The sequence below is a fragment of the Poecilia mexicana genome, unplaced genomic scaffold (genome assembly GCF_051168715.1).
Source record: "Poecilia mexicana isolate PSO_F unplaced genomic scaffold, ASM5116871v1 scaffold_19, whole genome shotgun sequence".
Taxonomy (NCBI): domain Eukaryota; kingdom Metazoa; phylum Chordata; class Actinopteri; order Cyprinodontiformes; family Poeciliidae; genus Poecilia; species Poecilia mexicana.
This window is the reverse complement of record NW_028263388.1, coordinates 17,107,609-17,119,452: the sequence shown is the minus strand read 5'-3', so window position 1 is coordinate 17,119,452 and position 11,844 is coordinate 17,107,609. Positions and strand designations below refer to the sequence as shown.

Below are 11,844 nucleotides of genomic sequence, written 5' to 3'. Positions count from 1 at the left end.
AAATATAGATAAAAATGTATTTGTTACACTGGAAGATCATTTCACTTGTACCAAGATGATTTTTCATGTTATAAGTGAATTAATCTGACATTATAATCCATATCCATTTGTTGGCTTAATGTTATTAGCTTCTATGTATATAGAAAACACAAAATCTACCAAATATTTTTGGTCTGGTTTCCAGTGCAAATATCTTTTGAAATAAGTCAAAACTAAATTACAAGTAACTTCTTAGCAAGATATAGGAACTTATTTTAAGACAACAATTCCCTAATATTGATTTTAAAAAAAATACTAGTTACACTGTCAGATTATTTCACTTCTACTGAGACATTTTCCCTTGTTATAAATTAATTAATCTGGCAGTATAACCAGTACTTTTTCATCAATATTAAAGGATTATTGACTTAAAGCAAGCTTCTATTTCTTGTTGAATATTCACTTGTAGGTTAGTTTTGTATTAACTCATGTGTACTAAGATATTTGGATCTAAAGTACTTGGTAGGATTTTGTGTTTTTGCAGTGCAGCTTAATAAGCTGCTTAGAAATACAAACCTCAGAAGCATCCAATTTGGAGTATGTTAGTTTAGCTCGCAAATGCTTTTGATCGTGAATCTGTATTGATTGTCCTTTCTAGTTGGCAAAAAACATTTTAAATCAAGCAGCCAGGAAGCAGTCATTTTTTATTTAGTGTCAGGTTTCTGATCTCCAGATAAAGATAAATCCAACTCTGTTACTGTGTCTTAGATTTACTCTATTTCCCTGAGCTATACTGAGAAAAACTCTTTCATTGCTTTGACCTTCCTCAGCTGCGAGAGCTGGCAGTTTGTTCCTGTGCCGACCATTTGGACCTTGATATTTTTGTTGTAACTAGCCGCCCGCTGCAGCTGAATGTGACTCCTAAGAAAGCTGAGACTGAACATTAAACATGAAATCTGTCAAATGCTTGGAGATTTTCAAACAGATTATAAATTCCTTTGTGTTGTCAGCAACTAATATTGTTATTATTAACCTTTTCACGCATGAATTATGATCCTTTGTGTCAGGATTTTTCCCAATTTTTTTTTATTTTCTTAAGGCATTAAAAAAGGTAGAAAAAAAATTTTTTTTACATTTTTTTTTTAGGTGATCAATTGTAATTTTCTCCAAATACAATGCTGCTTTTGTCAGCGCAGAGGTTGAGCTTTTAGACTCAACGGTCTCCTTTTCACCGCAAACTTCCCCAGCCGGGGACAGATCTGTCTGAAAACTCATTTCAGAAAAATAGAGCAAAAAAAAAAAAATTGAAAAAAATAGAGAGGCTCTATGGCCAGAGCAAACAATAGAGGGGATAACAGGCATCCCTGTCTAGTGCCACGGAAAAGTCTGAAAAAACTGGATTGAATACTATTGGAGGAGACACTAGCATGAGGAGAAATACAGAAGAGACGTATCCAAGAAATGAATGCATCACCCAGTCCAAATTTCCTTAAAACTGCAAATAAGTAATCCCATTCAACTCTGTCGAACGCTTTCTCAGCGTCGAACGAAATCACGACTTCAGGTATTTCAGTGGTGGTTTTAGAGTAAATAATGTTCAGGAGTGTACGGATATTAAAAAATAGTTGCCTACCCTTAACAAATCCAGTTTGCTCATGTGAAACAATAGTTGGTACTATACCTTCCTATACAAGCCACAGCCTTAGCAAGGATCTTAAATTATCATAATTTACAAAATCATGCAAAGTTGGCACTTTTAATGGACTTTTAATGCAACTTTTAGAGCAACTTTGCATTAAAAGTGTCATTATTTACCGAATGACACTTCATGACAACTGTCATAAACATTCATAGAAACTTCTTTATGTTCATGACAGGTGTAATGTCAAGTGCTACTTCCAAAAGAAATTAGAGTATGTAGTTTGTTGGCTTAAAAAAAAATCTGTAAAATGTGCCTAAATTTGTTGTAATTTTTTTACTTTTTGACATTGGATTTCCAAAAACAAAACACTTCAATTGGAATCAAAAAAGCAATATCTTATTGTTTTATTAGAACTGGATAAAAAATAAATGTGAACATTTCCACAAAATAAGTTGTGAAAATAAGTTTAGTATGTTTTGTAGGAAAAACATAAGCAATTTTGTAGCTGGTGCTAAACTGAGCCAAAGGCAAAACAGCAAGTATTTCTTCACTAAAACCTCCATTTTAATTTTCTTTAGTTTACTTCAGATGCATCAGTCTTTACGCAGGTAATGTCCACAGGTGGATATGTGGTTTCCAAAAGTATGGAGCGTTTTTTATTTATGATATTTCTAAAAGACTTATGTACCGTATAATGGACAAAAAAAATCGAAACTATTCTATGTTCCATCCTGTTTTTCTCTTAAACTATAGCAGCTGCTGTGATACTTACACAAATAGAGTTTGTCATCGCTGAGAAAAAACAAGTTAGATTTGGGTATGTTATTCTAAACACATACTTCAGAAAACCCTCGAGTTCCTGTGTGTGTGTGAAGGCAGACAAGTGAATATTTTTGGAAATAGACTGAATATAGCGGCTGGTTTATAAACAGAATCTGCGACAGATGTTAGTTCTGATTCTCTCCTCTGCAGATAAAATGAATGCACCAACTGCCTTGCAGAAAAAGCAGAGGAAAAGGGAAGGGAGTGACAAATCGCCTTCCATCACAAAGCCCTCGCCACAATGGCACAGCCTGAGAACAAATAATGAATAAATAAAGTTCTGAGATTGAAAGAGGAGAGCAATTTGTGAAGCAGCAGCTTTTTTTCTTCTCTATGTGTGTTTGAGCAGCTCTGGAAGACTAAACAAGCAGGAGTTGAGCTGAGCGCACAAACAAAAGCAACCGCAGCCGGTTTTCTGAAAACAAAGAACAACGACTACATGCAAGAGGCTGACAGATATCGTCTGGTGTGAAGACTGTGACTCATCTTTGCTCCCCCTAAAAATATACATTCATGCACCAGCTCTGCTGGAGGTGAGGATCAGGGTGAGATCTGGCTCAGGTCACAATGGAACCAGCTCAGTATCAACAAAAGTCACACTTTTCCTCTGCAGAGGTGATGACGTACCAGAGCAGAGGTGGAAAATACGAAGAAAGACCAGAAAAAAATGGAATTAGCAGCATGAATTTCACAACACATAAGGAAGAGACTGAAGGTGTTGATTGGTGTTGCAAGCATATGTAGGCTTCTTAACATATGCCTTTTTTCCTGTGGGTTAGTTTTCCAATCTTATAAGAGTTCAAGCAGAGGGCAAATAGAGAGCTCCCCCTTCGCTCTGCACTGACATTACCCAACAATCTCAATAAAAACCGGATAATGGATTGCAACAATAATGCGCTTTATTTTCCCCCTTCTTTAGATAAAATCACTTATGTCCCCTCTTCACTGTCTGCAAGCAGTATCCTTCATTTACTTTCTAACCCGAGACTGAGGCACAGAAAATGTAATCCCTTTCCTGGCTGACGGCTGTGAGGGAGAGTAAGAGTTGGAAAGGAGGAAAATTAATACCCCTCCGCCCCAAAATGAAAGTGAATCAATGCGGCACAGCCCCGGGGACGGGGAAAGGTGGAATGAGAATGTGAGTCGGGGAAATGCTGAGATGGAGTTTGATGGAGATTCATGGATATTTAAACAGGAAGCCTATTCATCAGCCATCAGCTTCAGGTGCGGCGCGGCATCACTGGGTTTTAAGAGCGGTGGGTGGGGGGAGTGGTTGCTTCAAGGAAAGTTAACATACAACAGTTGTTCTCATGCAGTGCTGACCACATTAAGTGTAACAAGTCTTACCGTAAATAACAATGTAAGTATAGGTATTGACATATCACTACAGTTGCATAATCAGCAGAGTTGTGTAGTAACTAGTTACATTTACTCAATTACATTTGCTTGAGCAACTTTTTGGAAAAATTTATTTTTATTAGTATTTTTTACTTTTACTTGAGTAATCTTATTATGAAGTATTACAACTCTTACTTGAGTACAATTCATGGATACTCTAGTAATTTCCCTATATGAAGAATAAACTTGTTTTAACCAACACACCTGCAGTTTTTGTTAAAGTTTCATGAGTTTAATATTGAATGTAATTAATTTGGAAAAATTGTTTTGTTGCCTGATTTTGTTATTTTGTAATTTTATTTATATGAATTGTTTTCATTTTGGTCTCTAAAATACCAACCTTTCCACATAACTTTATATTTTGATTCGTCTGATGATGAAATTTTTCAATTTTAAATGATTGATGTTTAACCCTAACCCTTATTGCTAAATGCTTTTTATTCTTCTTACTTGAGGAATTTCTTAAATGGCTACTTTTTACTGTTACTTGAATAAAAATATGCTGAAGTAGTGCTACTCTTACTTGAGTTAAATCTTTAGGTACTCTATCCATCCACCTCCGATTGTTTACTTGAGTGTTATTTGCATCTTTTAGGATGTACAGTCTTAGAATGACAAACCAGATATTGAGCCACCCGAGATTAAAAAGATAATTGTTTCTCGACTAAATACATTTCTTCAAATTAAAGGCCAGGTTTCTTAAAATTCTCCAAATTTACTTGAGGTGCCAATAATAAATATGGCCAGCACTGTGAATGAGCATCCAAGAGGTGATCCAACAGCACCACCTGCAGTCGGACCCAGTTTTTGTGGCGACATTAAACACTGTTGTTTCCAGATTATGAAGGTATCAGGCACATCCTCATTTATCCTGTTTAAATAGTATTTTAGGTCCGGCAAAACAAAAAATAGCTAACTTCTGTGAAGTTATACCAAGGTGAAAATGTGAAAAGGTAAAATTACCACTTTCAAGTTGTTATAATTGAAATACTAATTTTCCAGTATGCTTGGATACAGCACTCTGGGAACAGGTTTTTAGTTATTTTTTTGGCTTTCCCTTCTTGTGGAAGGTGTTATAGCTGATGCGGTAATTCATGCAAAAGGAGCTCTAACCACACACAGAAGACATATTCTGACACTTTTAATTAGGGCGACGTTTCTCTATTAAAACATTTTAAATGGTGCTATGCATGTAATCATTTACAAGCCATCATCAAACATCAAAATTAACTGATTAAAACACTGAATGTAGTGGATCTATGAGTTAGAATTTTTGAACTTTACTACTGAAGTGTATTTTTTTTTTTTTTTATTTTATTTCTGAAGGTTTCACCAACGCAAACATAATACTTTTTAAAGACCTGTTTAAGATCATTATGGAGGGAATTTAAGGCCTTTTCCTCCACGAAAACAAAATTTGTTCATCCAACAGGCGATACATTTGTACTTACCCATACTAGAAGCAATAAAACGAGTTAGCTAGCTAGTAACGGAAAGCTAGCAGCTAGTTAGCTTAGCTTAAAACAACTCAAACCGTTGCCTGACAGAAAAGTACCGCAAGAAAAGAAATTACATAGAATATACGAGATTAAAAACCAGTGATTAATATATTTGAGGCCAGCTCAATTTCTTTTTTTATTAGACATTTTAAGGTCTTTAATTTTAGATTTGTAAGATTAAGGATTTTTAAGAATTCACAGACACCCTGATTATATACTGCTATTTTTCAAGATATGGCTGTAGATATCAGTAAATATACAATCAAAAATTATGAATGCCATAAAACAACATGAGTGATTGTACATGATTAGGTAATAAAATATAAGAACTTTAATTCTGAGCAACAAAATGGTCAAATCAAAAATAATTCAGTGCACAGCATTAGTCGAGTAATTCTTTATTCATGTCAAAAATCCTCAGGCTCACCTTGCATATGTACAAAACAATGTGTTGTTACAAAATCATTAGCAGGCTGCCAATAAATAACCGGTAGAAAGTAAACAAACGCCAGACACATTCGCATCAACCCAGGCAGATATCCACAATCACTTGCATTTGTATGTGAGCTGTTTGCGATGGTAGTGGATCCACGCAGGAGCAACAACAAGTCCAGTCAGGTAGCCGATCATAGCGCCCAGACTGCAGGAAACAGGCCAAACCTGGAAAAAAGGAAGGCAGGAAACTTGACAATCATATAAAGCGCTAAAAACACCCTGATGTTGCTCTGAGATGCATGCCGAAACGAGAGTGCATCTCGTTATTTTAACTGTGAAGTTATTTTTTCCCTTTTGTGCTTATAACAGGTACAGTTTAGTTGATTCCTTTGTATTAAAATAAAAATAAAAACATATTAAAAAGAAACCATGATAGTAGACATGGTAAAAACAAGGGTTAAAGTATAAAAATGTGGTGTTTTTAAAACATTAGAAATGTGAACACTGACCAGTGAGAACCTTCTACATGTTATTTCATTAACTAAACACTACTTAAGTTTATACCACATATTTCTCTGCTACTGATAAATATTATTTTCTGTATCCATAACAATATTATTTACAGAGTTGTGCTAAAGTATCCACACCCCTTAAGCATTGTCACATTTTATTATTGTTTTTCTGTTTTATAATATTTTTCTGTCTTCTGCTGTATGATATTCTGTTGTATGATGTTTTAATGTCTTCTGAACAGCTTGAACAGAGAATTTGTTCTAAATAAACTTACCTGCTTAAAGATTAAATAAAGGGAGATGCATTTAAATCACAAAGATTTTATGAAATGGACCAACACAAAGTAGTACAAGTGGAAGAAAAATAGCTCAAGCTCAATCATACTGGATAAAAAATGTTTGTCAATATCAGCTTTTTAATTCTGGAAAGTCAAAATTGGATTTAAGTGCATACTTTGACTAAGCCATCCCAATTCAAATCACACATTTAAAATGTTAAGTCAACTCCTTTTTAAGACAATAGGATTTCTAATGATAACGCTCCCAAAAAGGTCTGTGCTTGTTCACTCTTTTTCTAAATATTTTTCTGCATCACATGGATCTAAAGTATTTTATCTTGGTTATAAAAAGTGTGAGCACCTTGGAGACTAGGATGGATCAATTTGTACTGAAGGTAAACATTAATAAAATATGAAAAGTTACCAGGAAGAATGTAAATCATACACAGTTTGTATGAAATTTGTTTTTTTCTGTGTAAGCTCCTGACCTGCCACGGTCTGTCCCAGTCCAGCGGTATTGGGAATGCTCCCAGCCAGGCTCCAATCAGGGTGAAGGCCACTGTAATCTGCAAACAAGTGTCCCAAACAGACATAGCTCTGAAGAGGGACACAGAGCAGATGAAAAATAGTGTTATTGGTTTAATAAAGAGAGTCCAAGAGGAGGAAAAAACAGGTTTGAGAGCCCACCCATGTCGACTGAACACTCGTATCCAGGCCTGGACGTTGGGGCCGAGAACACAGAGACACCTCAGTGTGGTCAGTGAGGTCAGCAGCACAGCGAGTGAAAATGTCTCCAAAGCAGATCTGGAAAAACGAAGCCAATCAAATGCACAGTGTGGCAGTTAACGCACAAGGTGTAACAATGGAATATAACAAAAACATTTGGAAATAACTGCATCAGTTTCTTCATGGTGCATTGGTTTGTGTTCCCCATTTCCAACAGCAGTTACTCACTCAATCAGTGGCGCTCCGTAGAGGATGACGACAGTGTGGAAGAACAGGCAAGACAGGAAGAAGTAAAGACATGAACGAAACAACCTGGACAGCTGAGGAAAGAAAGGAAAAAAGATCAGATAAAAAAAATACATTGAAAAAAAACTAAGCAGCTTTTTTGTCATATGGCAAGCATTGCAAAAGTCTGCATACCTCTTGAACTTTATTATAGTTTAAGAGCTGCTCACAAATTCATACCAATGTTTTCAGATTTTCTCAACAAATATGTGACCCTTTGTATAAAATTAACACATCGATGTTTGCATTGTAAATTAAACAAAAGTGCTTAAAAGAATTACATTTGCAAGTCATTTTTCATATACACACTTAAATTGAACATTTGACCCACACATACTCTGAGTTACCTTGTATCCCAGTGTGTGCTTCTTAGTGGGCGGTGAGATGCCGAGCAGCCAGAAGACGGAGACACTGACCGCGGCCACTGCAGCTGACACCGAATAGAGCCACAGCAGGTGAGTTCCGTACACCGAAAAGCCTGGGACAAGAACAGCAGGGAGAATGGTGGCCATGAACACTGAGGCAGCGATGATGGCGTGAGTGGACGCCATGGCTCTGATTTCGTGGTCCCACATGATGGCGGCTTCAGCTGACTACGGACGAACGGCGACACAATTAAAATAAATCAAATTAAAAAGCTTATAAAATTAGCGGAACATCGGATGAGGACAGTGGGGTGAAGCCATGAATGGATGTCTACCACGCTTCCGTAAACATGGAGAGACGTTGATTTCCGCTTGACTTTCAAAGTAAAAGTACACTATGACTTCTCAAAAGTTTGAACTCAAAGAATGACGCTACACCAGACTAAAACACAGATATAAACACAGTCAGATTATTTCTCAATAGCCTGATTACTGGGCATATCAATTAGAAAATGTCTGGTACTTGATCAAAACTGTCAAACGCAGCTTCATGTTGGATTCCCGTCTCTAAAAAAAAAAAACTAAATATCACTCACAATATGGCGGCAATATTGACGTACGATTCCAAATGTCAAATTTGTTCCTCTGTTCATACGTAACGTGCTTGATCTAACCAATCAACAGCATTCTAGTTGGCTCTTTGGCTGACGTCACCATAGTAAACCAATGAAATTTGTTATTTGAAAGGTCACACTTCACCGGAAGTTTACGCTAGCAAAGGAAGCTAAAGCTATACGTTGTTTTTCTTCTCTTTGCACCCTAATTAAAAACACATCGGAAACATGGTTTGTGAAAAATGTACGTATGACATTTCTCTCTTTAATCTTGTTATAAAAGTTTGAAGCTAATGGAAGTTGTTTGTGTCAACGAAGCCTCTCCGAACGCTGATGAAGGTTACGTGAAGTTAACATTCGGTTTTACACATTTTCCTTGCAGTAAATATAAACTTCGGTTGTTTCAGGTGAGAAGAAGCTTGGCAGAGTTATCACTCCGGACACTTGGAAGGATGGAGCTCGGAATACAACAGGTGATGGTTTCAAAAGAAAAACATGTTTGATACGGGAGGACGAAGTCTATGCTTAATTTATAGGATGTGTTTCAACAAAATAGAGTAAGCTTACATGTTATATTCCCATTAGACTCACTCATTAAACAAGTGTCAGTGGTAAAAGCTTTATATATTAACTACCTTAAAGTAGGTAGATTCCGATTAATAAGCATGGTAGTGTCAGCATCATGCTGATGGACTGCTTTTCGTACTGTGAAGTTGGTTAGAGTTGAGAGGAGGATAGATGAAACACTATAGTTGTGAGTTTTGTGTTTAAAATTTTTAGCTTTTGATGGTCATCTGCTCTGTTTGCTCTGACTTATCCAGGTTGGCTATCATTTGTATTGTCTCACTCAATGTAGTGATTAATGGGTTTCTCTCGCTTACATTTTTACTTAGAAAGTGGAGGGCGCAAGTTGAATGAAAACAAAATGCTGACATCTAAAAAAGCAAGGTTGGTATTCTCATGAAAGAAATATTAAAATGAACAGCTCCTAAACTTCCAAGCATTTGTAATTACTGCATTTGTAATTATAACTGCTTAATTGTTTTTCTCAGGTTTGACCCTTACAGCAAGACGGGGTTTGCTGTCTGCAGGATCTGCAAGAGCTCGGTTCATCAACCTGGGTCTCATTACTGCCAGGGCTGCGCTTACAAGAAAGGTAAGGTATCATTTCTAATTCATTAAGCCCTATTTCAAATGACTGTCATGTTTAAGCTGGCTAAAGAGTAATAGCCACATTATAACTCTGGAGTTTGGCATTTTGTATTGTTTGAATGAGATAGTTGCCCAAAGATTATTTTCATTTTTTGTAAGTTTTCTGTTTGGTTTAAAGGAAGGAAAAACTCAGTTTTGTGTCAATTTGGGCAGAAATTTACACACACAACAACTTTATTTTGCTCTGATTAGAGACTTTATTTAATTACTTTTTTTTTCAAAGAGTATTACAGAGAGTAGTTTACATTTTACCCAAAATAGATAACTCTTTTTTCACTTATTTCTTTCATTTAAAATAGAAAGTGAGGCTTAAATTCTGAGATTACACTACAGCCAGGTAGTTCAGGTAATGTTTCTGACATGTCTGACTCAGAAGTGGCTACAATACCACGATTGCGACAGCTGTAGGTCATGTTGTTAAAGGGTCAAATCCTATATTGTAAGTAAACAAAGTATGCTCAGACTGAATCCAGGGCTACTCTGATTGGTCTGTTTGAATGAGGTGTGTTTGCTGCTGCCATCTCTGTAGAGTATTTGAACTGAATGAGGAAATGCAAACAGTTGTTTCTCAAAATAAAGCTGCGGTTTCTCCATATAACAAACAATGTATACAAATAAAGAGTAGGTCTAAGTATATCATTAACAAGCCACGTTTCCAGAGGGTTCATGAAAACACGGCAATGACTTTGGTCCCTAATTTGTGATGCAACATGATTTTCCAAGAAAATTTTTCACAGCTATTTTTTCTCACTGCACAAAAAGCTAAAATGTTTTTTGTCTCCAACTTAAATTGGAAGCTTTCATCTTCAACAAGTATGTCCACTCTACCTGCTTTGCAGTAAAGATACCAAGCAATGGAAATGACCTAAAGTTTAGCAGAAGCACTCTAAAGGCTTCAGCTATATCACATTAAACATTTACAAAACTATTCATGGCTCTATAACTCAATAAAGTTCAGAAAGTACACTAAGCTACAAACATATTCTTTGTCTTTCCATTTTGTCAACCACATGCTTTGGTTTGTTTTTGCAAGGCTAACACAGAGTAGCGCATCATTGCTAAGTGGAAGAAAAGGGATAGATGGCAAATAAAATGAAAAATCTAAGCGGTGTCTTCTGCATTTATATTCAGGCCCCTAAGTTGGTACCTTTAGAGTCACATTTTGCTCCAGTTACAACTGCAAGTCAAATTTTTTGCAACAGTTGTCAGATTAAATGTGAACAACCACGGTTGGTATGTTTGCAGATGTGCTTTACTTTTTCCATCTTTAGACTATTACTTGAAACAATAATTTCCCTTCCAGTTCAGATTTACGCAACACTTTCTGTTGATCTATCACATAAAATCCTAATAATCATGTTGGAGTTTGGGGCTGTGATGTGATAATATGTTTAAATATTCCAAAGCTATGAATATAAGTGCATCTCCTGATTCTTTTTTCCTTCTTTTGTCCATTTGTCTCTTCAGGAATCTGTGCCATGTGCGGAAAGAAGGTTCTGGACACCAAGAACTACAGGCAGACGTCTGTGTGATGTAGCTGTGGTCAGAGAGCATCTTCACGAGTGTTAAACATAGACTGTGAAAGAGACGTCCTGAGGCGTTTTCTTTATTTTAGACTATTGTATCACACCACTGGATCTGTTCCATTCTCAAGCAAACGGCGTCGTCTCCAAATAGATCATCTGTCCGTAAAGTGACCGCTTCCAGAGGTGTTTTTGTCATTAGTCCCAAAACTAAGTGTATCTGCTTCTTTGAAAATGTATGCATGTAATATTTGCCGTGTTGAATTTGAGTGAAATAAAGCTGCAAGTTTGATATTTGTCAAAACGATTTATACGCCTACAGCTATAACGGGTTATAATTTTAGCCTCTTACGCACAACATGGACTTATTTCCTCTTTGTGTTGCAATAATTGGTTTATTCTGATATAATCATATTTGGAAACTGTCTGCTTTACTGTCAGCAGTGACCCTCCCCAATCCCTGTGTGGAGGTTGTAGTTCACAGGTCTCCCTCTTTGATATTTAAAGGGCTTGTTCTGCCTCAGGCCTGTGGATACGTGAGCACGGTTGTGTTT

General features: G+C 36.4%; 2 protein-coding genes across 2 annotated transcripts; one reads left to right on the top strand and one right to left on the bottom strand.

The window, feature by feature from the left end:
• Positions 1-5,722: 5,722 nt before the first annotated feature.
• Positions 5,723-8,309, bottom strand: pigf (phosphatidylinositol glycan anchor biosynthesis, class F). Its single transcript, XM_014968528.2, has 5 exons — positions 7,924-8,309; positions 7,520-7,611; positions 7,253-7,369; positions 7,054-7,162; positions 5,723-6,000 (listed from the first exon to the last, which is right to left on the bottom strand). Exons 1-5 carry the CDS (start codon positions 8,149-8,151, stop codon positions 5,887-5,889), a joined length of 660 nt encoding a protein of 219 aa, XP_014824014.1. The 5' UTR covers positions 8,152-8,309; the 3' UTR covers positions 5,723-5,886.
• A 349-nt stretch (positions 8,310-8,658) lies between these two features.
• Positions 8,659-11,582, top strand: cript (cysteine-rich PDZ-binding protein). Its single transcript, XM_014968541.2, has 5 exons — positions 8,659-8,799; positions 8,963-9,028; positions 9,449-9,503; positions 9,608-9,711; positions 11,235-11,582. The coding sequence occupies exons 1-5, from the start codon at positions 8,784-8,786 to the stop codon at positions 11,297-11,299; spliced, it is 306 nt and encodes a 101-aa protein (XP_014824027.1). The 5' UTR covers positions 8,659-8,783; the 3' UTR covers positions 11,300-11,582.
• Positions 11,583-11,844: the final 262 nt, after the last annotated feature.

Excerpts from the sequence above, each read along its gene's own strand:
- pigf (XM_014968528.2), bottom strand. The coding sequence starts at position 8,151 with ATGTGGGACCACGAAATCAGAGCCATGGCGTCCACTCACGCCATCATC. Across the intron at positions 7,370-7,519 it reads TACGGAGCGCCACTGATTGA|ATCTGCTTTGGAGACATTTT; the intron begins GTGAGTAACTGC and ends TCGTTTTTCCAG. Across the intron at positions 6,001-7,053 it reads ACTGGGACAGACCGTGGCAG|GTTTGGCCTGTTTCCTGCAG; the intron begins GTCAGGAGCTTA and ends CCTTTTTTCCAG.
- cript (XM_014968541.2), top strand. Across the intron at positions 9,504-9,607 it reads CTGACATCTAAAAAAGCAAG|GTTTGACCCTTACAGCAAGA; the intron begins GTTGGTATTCTC and ends TGTTTTTCTCAG. Across the intron at positions 9,712-11,234 it reads GGGCTGCGCTTACAAGAAAG|GAATCTGTGCCATGTGCGGA; the intron begins GTAAGGTATCAT and ends TTGTCTCTTCAG.